Source organism: Schistocerca cancellata, chromosome 5, assembly GCF_023864275.1.
Source record: "Schistocerca cancellata isolate TAMUIC-IGC-003103 chromosome 5, iqSchCanc2.1, whole genome shotgun sequence".
NCBI classification, from domain to species: domain Eukaryota; kingdom Metazoa; phylum Arthropoda; class Insecta; order Orthoptera; family Acrididae; genus Schistocerca; species Schistocerca cancellata.
The window spans coordinates 155,731,126-155,749,674 of NC_064630.1; the positions used below are offsets into that span (position 1 = coordinate 155,731,126).

General features: G+C 45.1%; 1 protein-coding gene across 1 annotated transcript in view; it reads left to right on the plus strand.

Moving 5' to 3' along the window:
* Window positions 1-4,500: 4,500 nt before the first annotated feature.
* Window positions 4,501-18,549, plus strand: part of LOC126188956 (papilin) — a 260,366-nt gene continuing 246,317 nt past the window's right edge. The window contains exons 1-2 of the mRNA XM_049930714.1: window positions 4,501-4,560; window positions 17,461-17,611. Coding sequence (XP_049786671.1) covers window positions 17,507-17,611 — 105 coding nt within the window. The 5' untranslated portion in view covers window positions 4,501-4,560; window positions 17,461-17,506. The remainder of the gene's footprint in view (window positions 4,561-17,460; window positions 17,612-18,549) is intronic.

Below are 18,549 nucleotides of genomic sequence, written 5' to 3' on the forward strand. Positions count from 1 at the left end.
CGCTTCTGCTACCCTTCTGGCAGTCAACAGATGGCCTCATTGAGATAGAAAGGTAATTTTGTTGATCGGTTCTGCTACCTTAGTGGTAGATAGGTGTGACTTTGCTTTCTTCTAATGAATGGACGCAGATTTCCGTCCAACGGATCTACGGTGTATTGTTGTAAAAATGGGAACTAACTTAGCTTCAAATCCTTTATAGAATCTAACACCGTCAGGATCTTCAATCTACTTTTCAGGCCCATCCTACACTTTTCCATCCACCGCTTCGCATGACCCACGGTAGCTGCTCCACTGTAATTAGGCTCCCTAGTACCATTACACAAGCTACTAAACAGGCTGATACGTGCGAGCTGCACAGATCCACCTGCAAGAGGCACATATTTTTACTAATGTGTCGTTAATGTGTCTATAAGCCTTTACCTCAGTTGTTACAATTATTTATTCACGTGTTTCAGAGGTCCCGACGCCTGCCGAGGGGGCTCGAAGAGGTACTTCTCGTGCAACATTCAGGTAAGTTTCCGAGATTACAGGATAAACGACTTACTTTACATTGAAATTCCGTTCCATATATATCAGCTTTTCTACGTCCACCACGGGCTAATGACTTCTTCCAGGCGTCTCCACACGTTACGGTATTCATCTACGTGCTTCCACCTAATTCCTGCGTGTTTTCCTGCCCCTTCTACCCACTGTTCTTAGGTCGCACGTCTTTTTGAAATTAGTAAATTGCACCCTATTCCTAGGCCCATTATCATTCGTCTGGCTGCCTGTATTGCCTTCCGCCCCCTCTCCTCACCAATTCCGTTTAAGTACAGTCGCAAATACATCTTGTTCTCCAGTTTGACATGTATTTTTTGTCTATAATGGTACTTGTATTGGTGAACCTGAGTGAGAACATGTGTTGTTAGAAATAATTGTTCCTTTTCCTTCATTTATTGTGAGTAGCGTAAGGTATGCTTAATTTGAATTTTGCTCAGGTCAACGCAGTTGTCTTTAAAATTAGGATGCAGAACTACGTTTTATTATGTGTCAGCAGTAGATGTTTCGTTTGAAAGAGAATGAAAACTTTCTACGCCATGTACAGCTGGTGACACTGGTCGCGTTTTTCATTTATGATTATCTTTTTTATCTAGTGACTGAAATCCGTAAATAATGATAATAGCTGACTTGAACATGCTCAAAAATGAAATTGTTTGAAGTAAAAGACGGCCTTTATAAACAGGCGGATGCCTTGGCTTCCATGATGGTTAATTGTATTCAATCGTGACCGTTATAAAACGTTGCTTTCGAATGACTAGCAAAGTCTCTGAGTCACGCCGTGAAATTTTCGGTTGTGTGATGTATGTTGAGATGTTTTTCCGATAAATTTTTCATACGCATTTTCACCAGCTTCGAAATATTCGGGAGCTAACGTGAAGAAGGAGCTTACGATAGCGTTCAGTAACGTTTTTCATTTACCTAGTTAGCCATCCGTCATCATTTCGACACTATCACTGACAACTTATTAAATTAAGAGAAGTGATGGTGATAAATTAATGAAATGCAGTGATATGAAATGACGTCAGTGAAATCCTTTGGGAACGATGAACCTGCAATACAAAGAATATTTTGCGTCCGTAAGAAGGGGGCAGAGGGGGGGAGGAAGAGGTAAGTTTCCCTCCTGGAATATGGGGCATAGATTTTATACAAAAAAAAGAAGAAAAAAAAAGAAATCAGTCCTACCCCCAAGCAGACATCGGCTAATATCCTTTAACACCGCATCTGTCTTGGTCTTGATGAAGGCTCCACTTCGGTGATGAACAGAGTCCAAAAGTTTCTTCAGATATGCCATATTCAAGTGCAACCACTCATTAATGATTACACTCCATAGAGCTATAAAATTGAGGAGGATGTTAACTGCTGCATTTCACCCGCTGTTCCAAATTGTCACACACATTCTCAGCGGGATTAAGATCATCTGATTTACTGGATCACTCAAGGAGCGATAGGATGTCCGAGTGTTCGTCGAACTAGGAACGTACGTGCGCCTTCCTGCAAGCAGTGTTGTCCTCCCCTGAAAAGACGGTAGTGTCCACAGCATACTTATCATGATGATGCAGAAGCAAGGACAACACTTGGTCACCGAGAATGTTGAAATATACATCCAAGTTCACGTAGATGATAACCTGAATGAGTGGGCCCAAGTCATGCCACGCGAAACAGCCCAAAGCACCACAGAAGAGTCTCCGGCAAGCAAGGTGCCTCAGTGGTTAGCACGCTAGACTCCCATTCAGGAGGCAGACTGTTCAAATCCCCATCCGGCCATCCAGGTTTAACTTTTTTGGTTGTTTCCCTAAGGCACGCCAGGCAACTTCATAATGGTTCCTTTGGAAAAGGCATGTCCGACGTCCTTCCCCATCCGTTAGTAATCCGAGCTTGTTCTCCGTCTGTAATCACCACGCTGTCCACGAGACGTTAAACTCTAATCTTCCTTCCTTCCTAGAACAACACCCTCCACACATAGCGGGTTAAATGCCCTATTCTGCTGTCAGGTACTCGACGCCCTGCATCATTTGTAAGGATCATGAAGATAAGATACGAGAAATTAGGGCTCATACGGAGGCATATACACAGGCGTTCTTTCCTCTCTCTATTTGTGGGTGGAACATGAAAGCACATGACTAGTAGTGTTTCAGGGTACCCTCCACCAAGCACCGTACGGTGGCTGGTGTAGTACCGATGTAGATGTAAATGTGGATGTAGAAATCTATACGTCTCGACTCAGCTACAGCCCAGATTCTGTGTTGTTTGGACCACAGAAGAACCGTTGCCTTATGAGACGCAGTGAGCAGTGGCGTTTGACGAGGACCTGGCTCCATGTTCACTGCATGCAGTTCATTTCGTATACAACGCTTAGCAACTTGCTGAGATGGACCTGCATTCACTGTCGGATTTGAAACCGATCGTCATTGACAGGGCACGGCAGTAGTTTCCCGTCCGTGTCGGTCGAGTTTTTTTTTTTACTAGTGGCTCAACATTCCATGTACATACGTACGTTGGACAGTCTGCACTGATACAGCAACAAATCGGGCAACTTCATTTGTGGGCACGTCCAAACACGATAGCTCCTTTCTGCCATTTCGTCAGTTCTCCACGTCGACACATCGTACAACCGACTGGCACTTGCACACCCATTCACTGGCCTGACTTATGCCAGCAGTGGAGGCTACGTGGCTGCCTGGTGACAGATTTTTACCCGGTGGTCTTATTTATCTGTACTGGCAATTTCTCCTTTCTTTCCAGATGGTGTCTTAAGTATAAAATGCCTAGATTATAGGTAGGAAGTTCACGGTTTCAACCCCAGCCCCTCAGGTCCTCTTTTATATGTGCCACTGTGTTTTTATTTGGATTCTGTGTGGTTTTTTCGAATCATTCTGGCAAATGCGTCAATGGTTAATACTGAGCGAGGTGGCGCAGTGGTTACGTCACCGGTCTGGCATTCGGGAGGACGACGGTTAAAATCTGCGTCTCGCCGTTCAGATTTAGGTTTTCCGTGATTTCCCTAAATCGCTCCAGGCGAAAGCTGGGGTTGTTCCTTTGAAAGTGCGCGGACGATTTCTTTCCCCTAGACTTGAACCATTCCGAGCTTGTGCCTTGTCTCTAATGACCTTGATGTTGACGGGACTTTAAATCCTAATGTTCTTTCATTCCTTCCTTTGCTTCTTAATACTGTAGGCGATGATCGAACCCTTCACTTTCCTTTCCCGTTATTCAACTTCGCAGCATTATTATTATTGCATTGATTGTTAAATATACTAATATATTCTATTATTAACTACCACTAACAGAGTTCCAGTGGGCTAAATATAAATAAATAACTCCCTTCATGTGCTACGATGGTTCCGAAAGTGAGGTAAAAGACCTAGTCTTTCCTCTACATCGAGTGAGGTGGCGCAATGGTTAACCCATTGGACTCGCTTTCTGGAGGACGACGGTTCAAACCCTAAATCGCTCGCGGCAAATGCCGGAATGGTTCCTTTGAAAGGGTACGACCGATTTCCTTCCCCATCCTTGACATGACCCAAGCTTGTGCTCCGTCTCTAACGACCTCGATGTCGACGGGACGTTAAACTCAATCTTCCTTCCTTTCTTTCCTCTGCCCATAGGAGAAGTATATCAGTATATCCCGGATGAAAGTCAGTGTTGACTTACCGCTGTCGATTTAGCAGTCAATGTTGTATTTAATCACAATTCTGAAATAATTTGGATGTAAGAGAATGGAGATACCATTGGATTTTTTTCAAATTTTCACCAGTTTTGTTGGATATTTCCCAATAACTTTCTTATGCCTTAGTCTTCACATTTACGAAGCTCTAACTTATGAAGAGAATCGTATATTTTACGGTCACTTACAGTTTAGTTTACACCTGAGGACAGTATTAAGTAATGTGTGATCATTTTGAATTATGTATATTGAATTAATGCTTCTTATTCACAGGATTGTCCAGAAGACTCCAAAGACTTCCGCGCAGAACAATGTTCCCAATTCGACGCGGAGCCTTTTGAAAATAGATATTTTACGTAAGTACAAGCAAGCAGCTTAAGGAATTTACTTTGCCTTCAATCAGCACTGTACTGCATCAAACCTGTTGTGATAAATCTCATATCATTGGTTTATTATGTTACATTTATCGTATTTAATCATGTTTGTGGACAGTTTTTGTTTCTATCTTTATATGGAAGTGTTTAAAAATGCACTATATTCGTACAGGAGATAGGACTAGTTAAAAGTAGAAAAGATATTCTTCAGACATGTGACTGGAAACAAACACTTATTGAGATACGGGATATTTTACCAGTGTCAAGGAAGGTCAGTACAGAGTGGCAAAGGCTGTCTACATGTTGACGTTCATTGTTCATTTCTTAACGGCTGCACCAACGAGTAAAAATTTTAATTCTCTGGATTCCTTAACTATGGTTGTTTGCTTCTGTTTGTTCCTAGTCCTTGGAGAAGCTGCTGTCAGACATAGCACTTTGACTGTCTCGATCAATAATTCCGTAAGAGTCAGAACAGAAATATTAGGTTGATGTATAAGTTCGTAGCGTTTTTCCATAACTTTAATAAACACAACAGATGATCATAACAGTGGCTTCACTCATCAATAACATATTCTCCTTCACTATTTACAATAGCCTGCCAACCATTGGGTAACTTTTCGATTCTACGGCTGTAGAAATAACGTGGTTTTGAGGCGAAGAACATGTTCGGAGCGCAGGTTTCAACTAGAAATGAAGTTCATTAAGTTGTTCGACTGAGAGCGGAAAATATGGGTCGTTGTTCTTAGACTCCGTCTGCAAAACGTCTCAATTGTTGATAATAAATGTCACCAGTGATTATTACACCTCGGGGAAGCAATTCGCAGTACATCACAGCGCTGCTGTTACACCCGATGCGTAACAATATCTTTTGTGAATGCACGCAGGTCTTTGACGAGGAGTTGCTGCTTTGTTTGGGCTCAACCATTCCCTTCTTTTCCATATGCTGCATAAAGACATCATTTCTCGTCACCAGTAACGATGTACGTTAGGAATGTTCGGTGTTGCTCATGAGCCAGTTGATGACGAGCAAGCAGAGATGAACATATGGTCACCTGCTGATTTTTGTGATTTTGGCTTAGAGCCTGCGGTACCCATACATCCAATTTTTGAACCTTGCCCGTTGCATGCAAGTGTCTCACGATGGTGGAATGATTGCAGTTCACAACATTTGCCAGTTCTCGAATGCACTGACGTGTATCACTGCGGATTAATGTGCTTAAACAATATTCATCAAACCCCACAGGTTTCTTGAACGTGCCGCGCTCTGTCCAATGTCACTATCCCCACACGCCGCGAACGTTTCTGGCTGCCCCCGCGGCCGTCACCGCCCCCCCCCCCCCCCCCCCATTGAATTCAAACAGAAGAATATGTCGGAAATGCACGAATTTCTCCACTTGGTACTCCATTTTCTAGCGTCCACAGCTCCACTCCCTATCTCCAAATGTCAAAATGACACTACGTAAACTCAAAAAGCAACAGTGAACTACAAATGAAAAATGAAAATCGATAAATAAACCCATAGAACACGGAATACCAAAATGCAAAACAGAAATGATATGAACTTACGCACCAACCTAACGGTTGTAAATTACCCGATGTTGTTTATCACCAATATCTACATAGTCAGTTAGCAGCGCTGTCGGAGAATTTCCATTGCTCTTTATGAATCTGAAGTGTTTTATGGTAGTTTTTTGCTGTAATAATTTTAGTTACTAATAAATATAATGTGCTGAATTTTCCTTTTATAATTTCCAACAAAACAGAACTCTGATATTAGCTCGTACAAACGTTACATGTTTTTGACACGAATTATATAGTTTTCACGACTTGGGCAAACATTACGTCTTCTAAAATGAAAGTTGATGACAAATACGAAAGCCAACAAGCTGAGGATGCTGGAATGGCAGAACCAAGAAGTGAAGCATGAGAGACTTTTCTGAAACCAGAAATGTTAATCCTAACATGAAAGCAACTTCAGCTGAACACTAAGTCGAACAGCGATATGGGGATAAATAACAACCTGTTGATAAGCGAAAACGGACAACAACAATCCTTGGACAATATAGTGCGTGAATAGTTCAAGAACAAATCCGAAAAAAAACAGGAAATTTTTGTCTTCACTGCTCGATAAGGAAACTGAAGAACACGAAGTTTACAAATTTATCAAAAGCATGGTGATATTTCTGAAGAAATCGTATCCAGAAAAACCAAATGCATTCCAAATTACAAATCCGTTTAAAGAAACTTCTTCTAGATCGTCAGCAATTGCAGTGTCAACTAATTACTATCCACATAAGCCTAGTACTATGTCAATTATACCTGCTGTTTAAGAATAATCAGCTTTCCAGTCAGACCATGAGTGACGCATCACGACGAACATGTCTGGTCATAATTCTCTTTTAAGTGACCTACGTCCCTCGCCAAGTACATCTGTTGAGGATCAGTTATTAAGTGAATTAGCACAATTGATAACTCCTCTGTCCAGAAAAGATACGAGACCAATAGCACTCTATCAACACAAGAAAATTCCTTGAAAATAAATAAGTACGAAACAATTACTAATATGTATCTACCGCCATTGGGCTAGTTCCATTTTAACAAACTACATGGCAAATTTTATGGATTAGCCTATATGACAGATTTTGCATGTATACTTCACATTTCATTAATCATACTTCATTGACATTATCTTTCCCATACTTGCTTTGAGATTTGCTGGTGACAATGCAATTCTATCAGAGACGCAAAGGACTCGGAAGACCAACGGAACGAATCTGATAATACCTTGAAAAGGCTTAGTAGATGAACATCAACGAAAGTAAAACCAGGATAGTGGAATGTAGTCTAATTCAGTTAGGTGATGTTGTGGGAACTAGATTAGGAAATGAGACAGTAAAAGTAATAGATGGATTTTTCATTCCGGCAACCAAAATAAGTGACGATGGTTGAAGTAGAGCGTTCGTTCACCGGGTCTGCCGTTCAGCAAAGCCGGGATTTGGTGTAGGAAATAAGTCAGATCATGGCTCAGTCCAGGTAGGTGGAGTTGGAGTTCCAGTGTCGTCAAACAAACACAGTCAGAGGAGCTTCACTTCTGTCAGTAATCTAAGTTTCTCCACAGCAAAATTTACACAAATATTGTCCATATCCACCTTTAGGCGATGAGAATCGCAACTTCCTTGCTTTGCGATGTTGAGCTTCCTTTGCTTTCTTTGCCTTGTGTTTTGATGACAGCTAGCGCAGACGTATAAATGATCACGTTATGGTGTCAATTTTAATTATTTGTGGATGAATAAGGGGAAACGCTCGGTTAAGTGTGGCACATAGGAGCTTAATGACAACAAGCAAATCCCCGCTAGAATTCACACTCAGCTACGAAGTCGATGTGTCCTCAGGCGCTGCCAGTAACCCTACTGTAAGTGTGACCAGTGATTTGTTGGTCAAATGGTTCAAATGGCTCTGAGCACTATGGGACTTAACTTCTGAGGTCATCAGGCCACTAGAACTTAGAACTACTTAAACCTAACTAAGCTAAGGACATCACACACACCCATGCCCGAGGCAGGATTCGAACCTGCGACCGTAGCGGTCGCGCGGTTCCAGACTGAAGCGCCTATAACCGCTCGGCCACACCGGCCGGCTCCGTAATGTTCGCCCATGCATTGACAATGCGCTGACGCATGTTGTCAGGCGTTGTCGGTTGATCACGATGGCAAATATCCTTCAACTTTCCCCACATAAAGAAATCCGGGGACGTCAGATCCGGTGAACGTGCGGGCCATGGTATGGTGCTTCGACGGTCGCGTGGTTCCAGACTGTAGCGCCTAGAACCGCTCGGCCACTCCGGCCGGCGTGATTTGTTGTACTGTCTGATTCGTAAGCAGCATATCCAGCAAGATAATTAAATCTTTCTAAGCTGCAGTCAGAAGCCAATGATACTGACGGAGCATCGTAATATGCTACGGCGAATTCTGATCCTTTGAAATCCTCCTCTCCTTTAAATACTGTCAGTGCCTCAGACATACAGCGAGACGACAAAAGTCACGGGATAGCGATACGCATGTATACAAATGGCGATAGTATCGCATACACAAAGTATAAAAGGGCAATGCATTGGCGGACCTGTCATTTGTACTCAGGTGATTCGTGTGAGAACATGATCATGGCCGTACTACGGGAATTAACAGACACTGAAGGCGGAAAGGTAGTTGGAGCTAGGCGCATGGGATATTTCACTTAGAAAATCTGTCAGGGATTTCAATATTCCGAAATCCCCAGTATCAAGAGTGTGCCGAGAATAACAGATTTCAGGATTACTTCTTACCACGGACAACGCAGTGCCCAATGGCCTTCACTTAACGACCAAGAGCAGCAGCATTTGCGGAAACTTGTCAGTGCTAACAGACAAGCAACGCTGCGTGAAACAACCGCAGGAATGAATGTGGAACTTACGACGAACGTATGTGTTAGAACAGTGCGGCGAAATTAGCGTTAATTGGCTGCAGCAGCAGACGACCGACGCGAGTGCCTTTACTAATACCACGACATCGCCTGTAGCGCCCCTCCTGGGCCCGTGACCATTTCGGTTGGATCATAGACGACGGTAAACCATGGCCTGGTCAGACGAGACTCGATTTCAATTGGTGAGAGCTGATGGTAGAGTTCGAGTGTGGCGCAGATCCCACGCAGCCATGGACTCAAGTTGTGAACAAGGCACTGTGCAAGCTGGTGGCGGCTGCATTATGGTGTGCCATGTCTTTACATGGAATGGACTGAGTCCTCTGGTCCAATTGAACCGATCATTGACTGGAAATGGTAATGTTCGGCAATTTGGAGACCATTTGCACCCATTCATGGACTTCAAGTTCCCAAACAACGTTGTCACATCACCAGGCGACAATTATTCGCGATTGGTTTGAAGAACATTCTGGAAAATTCGAGCGAATGGTTTGGCCATCCAGATCGCCCTGCATAAATCCTATCGAACTTTTATAGGACATAATCGAAAGGTCAGGCCATGCACAACATCCTGCACCGGCAACACTTCAGCAATTACAGAGTCCGCCTCCGGTTGCTGAGTGGTCAGCGCGACAGAATGTCAACATAAGGGCCCGGGTTCGATTCCCGGCTGGGTCGGAGATTTTCTCCGCTCAGGGACTGCATGTTGTGTTGTCCTAATCATCATCATCTCATCCCCATCGGCGCGCAAGTCGCCGAAGTGACGTCAAATCGAAAGACTTGCACCCGGCGAACGGTCTACCCGACAGGAGGCCCTAGTCGCACGACATTTACATTTAGCAATTACGGACGGCTAACGAGGCAACATGGCTCAATATTTCTGCAGGCTACTTCCGACGACTTGTTGAGTCCATGCCACGTGGAGTTTCTGCACCGCGCCCAGAAAAAGATGATCCGACACGATATTAGGATCTATCACATGACGTTTGTCACCTTAGTCTACTGTAACCTGAAGAATAGCTACCATTAATATTCTAGTGTCCAATTATTAGCAAATGGAGACATTTGCCTAGGTGACTGTTTCGAATTTCAGTAGCTGCTATGTGCCATATGTGAACACTTCGAGAATTATTAGAGTACATAAACTGAAGAGCCAAAGAAACTGTGGTACACCTGCCTAATATCGTGCAGCCCCCCCTAGCACACAGAAGTGCCGCCACACGACGTGACGTGGACTCGACTAATGTCTGATGTAGTGCTGGAGGGAACTGAAACCATGAATCCTGCAGGGCTGTCCATAAATCAATAAGAGTACGAGGGGATGGAGAGCTCTTCGGAACAGCACGTTGCAAGGCATCCCAGATATGCTCAATAATGTTCGTTCCTGGGGAGTTTGGTGGGCAGCCGGAAGTGTTCAAACTCAGAAGAGTGTTGCTGGAGCCACTCTGTGGCTATTCTGGACATGTAGGGTGTCGCATTTTCCTGCGGGAGTTGCCAAAGTCCATCGGAATGCACAATGAATATGAATGGATTCAGGTGATCAGACAGAATGTTTACGTACGTGTCACCGGCCGGAGTAGTATCTAGACGTATCAGGGGTCCCATTTCACTCCAACTGTACACGCCCCACACCATTTCAGAGCCTCATTTAGGTTGAACAGTCCCCAGCTGACATGCAGGGTCCATGGATTCATGAGGTTGTCTCCATACCCGTACACGTCCATCCTCTCGATATAATTTGAAACGAGTCTCGGCCGACCAGGCAACATGTTTCCAATCATCAACAACCCAATGTCGGTGTTGACGGGCCCAGGCAAGGCGTAATGTTCTGTGTCATGCAGTCGTCAAGGGTACACAAGCGGGCCTTCGGCTCCGAAAGCCCACATCGACGATGTTTCGTTGAATGGTTCGCACGCTGACACTTGTTGATGCCCCAGCACTGAAATCTGTAGCAATCTGCGGAGAGGTTGCAGTTCTGTCACGTTGAACGATTCTCTTCAGTCGTTGTTGGTCTCGTTCTTCCATGATCTTTTACCGACCGCAGCGATGTCGGAGATTTGATGTTTTACCGGGTTCCTGATATTCAGGGTACACTCTTGAAATGGTCGTATCGGAAAATCCCCACTTCATCGCTACCTCGGAGATCCTGTGCCTTGGGCCGGCCGAAGTGGCCGTGCGGTTCTAGGCGCTGCAGTCTGGAACCGCGAGACCTCTCCGGTCGCAGGTTCGAATCCTGCCTCGGGCATGGATGTGTGTGATGTCCTTAGGTTAGTTAGGTTTAACTAGTTCTAAGTTCTAGGGGACTAATGACCTCAGAAGTTGAGTCCCATAGTGCTCAGAGCCATTTGAACCATTTGATCCTGTGTCCTATCGTGTGTCGCTTTTGCACCGACTATGACACCACTTTCAAACTCACTTATATCTTGATAATCTGTCATTGCAGCAGCGGTAACCAAGCTAACAACTGAGCCAGACGCTTGTTGTCTTACACAGGCGTTGCCGGCCGCAGCGCCGTATTCTGCCCGTTTACATATCTCTGTATCTGAAAACACATGCAAAAACAGTCTCTGGCACTTCAGTGTATAAGGAATAAAATGTAAGTAATGAAACGTGAAGTTCACTTACGACCTGTTAATAATAATTTATTTGATAAAATCGGCTATATTGATTTTCGAGGGCAGATCGTGTGCTCCCCAGTTAACCATGTTTATTTATCATCAAATGTCGCAAACAGTGATACATGAGCCATGTAATTACAGATAGCGTGAAAGTAAGCAACCGGAATTATCAGGTCTTTCGTATACTTTCATTGATTTAGCTACGGATTCTTGGTGAACATTGAGTATTGTATTAAGTAAACAAAACACTTTTTAGCCCGGTTTCACGAACTTCATTAGCGCTATGCAAATAAGTCCTAGGTTTTTGGGTTAAAACTTCAACCATAGGGTCAAAATTCCATTTGGTAGTACACAACTGATCCCAAAGAACTGAAACAAGCAAAGTTCAACATACCAGCTTGTTAATCTATCCATTTTTGACTTAAACTACAAGAGTTTTCTCTGTTGACAATTTCGACTCAGAAACATATGGATTTCCAAAATTCATTACATCAGCATTTACAATAGCTATGACTGAACATATACTACTGGCCATTAAAATTGCTACACCAAGAAGAAATGCAGGTGATAAACGGGTAATCATTGGACAAATATATTGTATTAGAACTGACATGTGATTACCTTTTCACGCAATTTGAGTGCATAGATCCTGAGAAATCAGTACCCAGAACAAACACCTCTGGCCGTAATAACGGCCTTGATACGCCTGGGCATTGAGTCAAACAGAGCTTGGATGGCGTGTTCAGGTACAGCTGCCCATGGAGCTTCAAACGATACCACAGTTCATCAAGAGTAGTGACTGGCGTATTGTGACGAGCCAGTTGCTCGGCCACCATTGACCAGACGTTTTCAATTGGTGAGAGATCAGGAGAATGTGTTGGCCAAGGCAACAGTCGAACGTTTTCTGTATCCAGAAAGGCCCGTACAGCACCTGCAACATGAGGTCGTGCATGCAGGGATCGAATGAAGAGTAGAGCCACAGGTCGTAACACATCTGCAATGTAACGTCCACTGTTCAAAGTGCCGTCAATGCGAACGAGAGGTGACCGAGACGTGTAACCAATGGCACCCTGTACCATCATGCCGGATGATATGCCAGTATGGCGATAACGAATGCACGCTTCGAATGTGCGTTCATCGCGATGTCGCCAAACACGGATGCGACCATCATGATGCTGGAAACAGAACCTGGATTCATCCGAAAAAATGACGTTTTGCCATTCGCGCAGCGAGGTTCGTCGTTGAGTACACCATCGCAGGCGCTCCTGTCTGTGATGCAGCGTCAAGAGTAGCTGCAGCCATGGTCTCCGAGCTGATAGTCCATGCTGCTCCAAACGTCGTCAGACTGTTCGTGCAGATGGTTGTTGTCTTGTAAACGTCCCCATCTGTTGACTCAGGGATCGAGACGTGGCTGCACGATCCGTTACAAATGGTTCAAATGGCTCTAAGCACTATGGGACTTAACATCTGAGGTCATTAGTACCCTAGAACTTAGAACTACTTAAACCTAACTAACCTAAGGACATCACATACATCCATGCCCGAGGCAGGATTCGAACCTGCGACCGTAGCGGTCGCGCGGTTCCAGACTGAAGCGCCTAGAACCGCTCGGCCACACAGGCCGGCCGATCCGATACAGCCATGCGGATAAGATGTCTGTCATCCCGACTGTTAGTGATACGAGGCCGTTGGGATCCAGCACGGCGTTCCGTATTACCCTCCTGAACCCACCGATTCCATATTCCGCTAACAGTCATTGGATCTCGACCAACGCGAGCAGCAATGTCGCGATACGATAACCCGCAATCGCGATAGGCTACAACCCGACCTTTATCAAAGTCGGAAACGTGATGGTACACATTTCTCCTCCTTACACGAGGCATCACAACAACGTTTCACCAGGCAACGCCGGTCAACTGCAGTTTGTGTATGAGAAATCGGTTGGAAACTTTCCTCATGTCGCCGGCCGGGGTGGCCGAGCGGATCTAGGCGCTACAGTCTGGAACCGCGCGACCGCTACGGTCGCAGGTTCGAATCCTGCCTCCGGAATGGATGTGTGTGGTGTCCTTAGGTTAGTTAGGTTTAAGTGGTTCTAAGTTCTAGGGGACTGATGACCTCAGAAGTTACGTCCCATAGTGCTCAGAGCCATTTGAACCATTTTTTTCCCCTCATGTCAGCACGTTGTAGGTAGGCGCCAACCTTGTGTGAATGCTCTGAAAAGGTAATCATTCGCATATCACAGCATCATCTTCCTGTGGGTTAAATTTCGCGTCTGTAGCACGTCATGTTCGTGGTGTAGCAATTTTACCAGTAGTGTACATTGGAGCTGCGCTACGCAGAGGAATGAAATTTTTTTGTCGTTATCCACTCATGGATGGATGCACCAAGGGTCTTTCTTTCCACTTCAGTCGTGCACTACCTAAGTGCATAACGGTTTGGCACAGCACGACAATCTCTTCGTAAGGCCAACGTAACAAAGAGGTGCTGTATTGTTAGATCGCTAATGTTGGCGACGATCGGGCGCAGAACAGTATTCTATGGAAAAGTTGTGGTCTGAAGCCAACCAATTTCTACCGGCGTCAGCCGATGCAGAAGTAGGAACCCCTCGTTCAGTACGTAGTGAATACAGCAGTGGAGAAGGTTAGCAGGCAAGCAGCTTACTCGTTTCACACGAGATTACACAAGAACGAAGCGGCCGATTGGGTTTACATTAAAAAGAGAAGTACTTCTAAGAATCTACATCTTCAAACTGGCTAAATTTAACAAACGTAGTAAAATTAGCATTAAGCAGCTACGCGGGTTTCTCTGCCTCGTGATGACTGGGTGTTGTGTGATGTCCTTAGGTTAGTTAGGTTTAAGTAGTTCTAAGGTCTAGGGGACTGATGACCATAGATGTTAAATCCCATGGTGCTCAGAGCCATTTGAACCAACCAGCTACGCGGGTACTCCATAGGCCCAATATTATTCGACTTCTGCCGTTTGAGAACTACAGGTAGGAAGCTAAGGTGTCACGTAAATGTATGAGCACTGTATGGCCAGGGTTGCCGGACGTAACCGGTGTTTTGCGGTCGTGTCCGGCGAAATATACACTCCTGGAAATTGAAATAAGAACACCGTGAATTCATTGTCCCAGGAAGGGGAAACTTTATTGACACATTCCTGGGGTCAGATACATCACATGATCACACTGACAGAACCACAGGCACATAGACACAGGCAACAGAGCATGCACAATATCGGCACTAGTACAGTGTATATCCACCTTTCGCAGCAATGCAGGCTGCTATTCTCCCATGGAGACGATCGTAGAGATGCTGGATGTAGTCCTGTCGAACGGCTTGCCATGCCATTTCCACCTGGCGCCTCAGTTGGACCAGCGTTCGTGCTGGACGTGCAGACCGCGTGAGACGACGCTTCATCCAGTCCCAAACATGCTCAATGGGGGACAGACCCGGAGATCTTGCTGGCCAGGGTAGTTGACTTACACGTTGGGTGGCACGGGATACATGCGGACATGCATTGTCCTGTTGGAACAGCAAGTTCCCTTGCCGGTCTAGGAATGGTAGAACGATGGGTTCGATGACGGTTTGGATGTACCGTGCACTATTCAGTGTCCCCTCGACGATCACCAGTGGTGTACGGCCAGTGTAGGAGATCGCTCCCCACACCATGATGCCGGGTGTTGGCCCTGTGTGCCTCGGTCGTATGCAGTCCTGATTGTGGTGCTCACCTGCACGGCGCCAAACACGCATACGACCATCATTGGCACCAAGGCAGAAGCGACTCTCATCGCTGAAGACGACACGTCTCCATTCGTCCCTCCATTCACGCCTGTCGCGACACCACTGGAGGCGGGCTGCACGATGTTGGGGCGTGAGCGGAAGACGGCCTAACGGTGTGCGGGACCGTAGCCCAGCTTCATGGAGACGGTTGTGAATGGTCCTCGCCGATACCCCAGGAGCAACAGTGTCCCTAATTTGCTGGGAAGTGGCGGTGCGGTCCCCTACGGCACTGCGTAGGATCCTACGGTCTTGGCGTGCATCCGTGCGTCGCTGCGGTCCGGTCCCAGGTCGACGGGCACGTGCACCTTCCGCCGACCACTGGCGACAACATCGATGTACTGCGGAGACCTCACGCCCCACGTGTTGAGCAATTCGGCGGTACGTCCACCCGGCCTCCCGCATGCCCACTATACGCCCTCGCTCAAAGTCCGTCAACTGCACATACGGTTCACGTCCACGCTGTCGCGGCATGCTACCAGTGTTAAAGACTGCGATGGAGCTCCGTATGCCACGGCAAACTGGCTGACACTGACGGCGGCGGTGCACAAATGCTGCGCAGCTAGCGCCATTCGACGGCCAACACCGCGGTTCCTGGTGTGTCCGCTGTGCCGTGCGTGTGATCATTGCTTGTACAGCCCTCTCGCAGTGTCCGGAGCAAGTATGGTGGGTCTGACACACCGGTGTCAATGTGTTCTTTTTTACATTTCCAGGAGTGTATACACGTCCGGCCTATCTGGTTATTCTTAGGCATTTTAGCGATGAAGCAGAGAACGCACTGCTTGCAAAGCTTTTGGAATGAATATCAGAAGGAATAAAGAGATATACCTTCAGGATATGTAGATGTACCAACCAGTTCTATTCTTATGTCTGTGCCCTATGTTTTTCTTCACAGCAGGCAGAAGCCTAACATACAGTGTCACTCACAACCGTGCTAAGTTCAGGGCAAGCGAGGCAAAGTAAATGGTGCCGTCCAGCCGATGTTAACATGCCCCACCCTCTCGTCTCCCCTCGATCTACGAAACAAACTGCACGCAATTAATAACTGGGTTCTTTATTCATAAAGAAAGAGCTACTTAACTTTAAGTTTCTAAGTGCTGTGGTACAAGCTCTCTTCTGTGTAGTCCACGTAGCCTCAATGTTGTTGAAGTCCGCAATGTTTACTATAAGGCGCTGCCTGTCTCTGTGCTAGAGGCTAAGTCTGCGGCTCTGCCTCGCTGACATGCTGGAACTCCACAGCGTACAGACTCTAACTGGCATAAAAGGGTCGAACTAAACGACTAACTAACTGGATAAACTGGCCCTCTGGTCCGCAGCAGCGATCCTAAATATTGGTGGCTGAGAGGGCGTTGGCGGCATGGAGGTAAAAATATTCTACCTCCATGGTTGGCGGCGTGTTTCCAGAGAGTCTTGTCATAGGCCTTTATCGACACTCCCGTAATCTCAATGGTGTACTGGTGCCAATGTACACCAGTACTGACTTTATTGTTTTGTATAATGAAGGACTTAGTTTATTTTGACGTTAGATTATCATAAGGACAAGACTGGGCAATTAACAAGATAGGGCAGTTAGTTACTATCATAATGGCCAAATTGTAAGGCCATTTACTGTTTTCTTCTGTTGTTCTTTCTTTTAAGATCAAGCACATTTCAGGTTAATATCGCTGTAGACTGATGACTAATAAATGATTTAAAATGCCCAACTGACTTTATTTCTATTTGAAATAAGAATTTCGGCTTTAAGAGCAAAATATCCAGCAAAACATAACACTGAGTACAGTTTTTGTATTTTCGGATCTGGCAACCCTATGTATGCTGGTATGGATCGTTTTCGATTGTTTGCTACCATGTTACAGACCGAACGACGAGATCTTATTGTGTCCCGGTTTGCTATGGTGTTTAAACCATGTGCCTACTTTAGAAAGCATGTTAATTGATGAGTTCTTTCTTTTGTAGCCGTGTTTCCTTCATAACATGCACAGTAGCACCAGCAATAAAACTGTATTTCATGTTACTGCCTTATGTTGCAGGTGGGTGCCGTACACCAAGGCTGCCAACCCTTGTGAACTGAACTGCATGCCTCGCGGGGAGCGGTTTTATTACCGACATAAACAGGCAGTGATCGACGGGACGAGGTGCAATGATGAAAAACTGGACGTTTGCGTTGAAGGCCAGTGCCTAGTAAGTGTATCATTTTAGCGTAAATTAGCTGAAAAACACTCACCTCGCTTGGTCTTTTTCCCCTGTTGTTTTCTGAGTTACAAAAACACGAGAAATTAATCTTCTCCTTTGTGTAATATCTAACTTAGAAGAAGTATATTCGTACAAACTACATATTGTGTTTTTGTTTTCGGATGTTTTGCTTTCGTGGTTGCCCATCATGTAAACGTGCTGCACTACAAGTACTGTATGTACATTTGTCCTTGCGAGAAACACGGTTCTATTAAGTTCACTCTATGGCACTGGAATGTTTACCATTGTGCTTTATAGATAGTAATATGTATGCTAATCTTACCGTGGATTAGGGCCTTTTGAAGTTCAATAGTATGTTAGTAGAAAAGAATGGAATTCATGGTGTGAATACTGACTTGCCTTTTTCTTTTCCGGTTAATATTACTGTTCTAAGACGCTATGTGGAAGCATCTTTGCAAGTGCATACCACAAACATTGAGCGAATTTGGGAATTCCTTCGGAACGTTTAAGTTTCCAACTTGGTCAATCAGAGTAACAACGGATTTAAATATTTTTCCTGCCTTGATATCATATTCTGCAGGTATTTTTTTGTTACCAACATAATTTTTTGTTTTTAAAATTGTTGAGTTGCAGAGTGCTACTGGACCCTCCATGAAATCTTCTTTGTAATGATAAACTGATCTGTATAGTAGCCGAAGGACTAGTTTATATTGAAAGGTGATGATTTGGTTATGAATTGCAGAAGCCAACGAATGTGAATGTCAAATAAGGGTTTAACAGATTTACTTGGGGCGAAAACTAATGTTTATGTTCATAGTATAAGTGGCCGGCTGGAGTGGCTGTGCAGTTCTAGGCGCTACAGTCTGGAGCCGAGTAACTGCTACGGTCGCAGGTTCAAATTCTGCCTCAGGCATGGATGTGTGTGA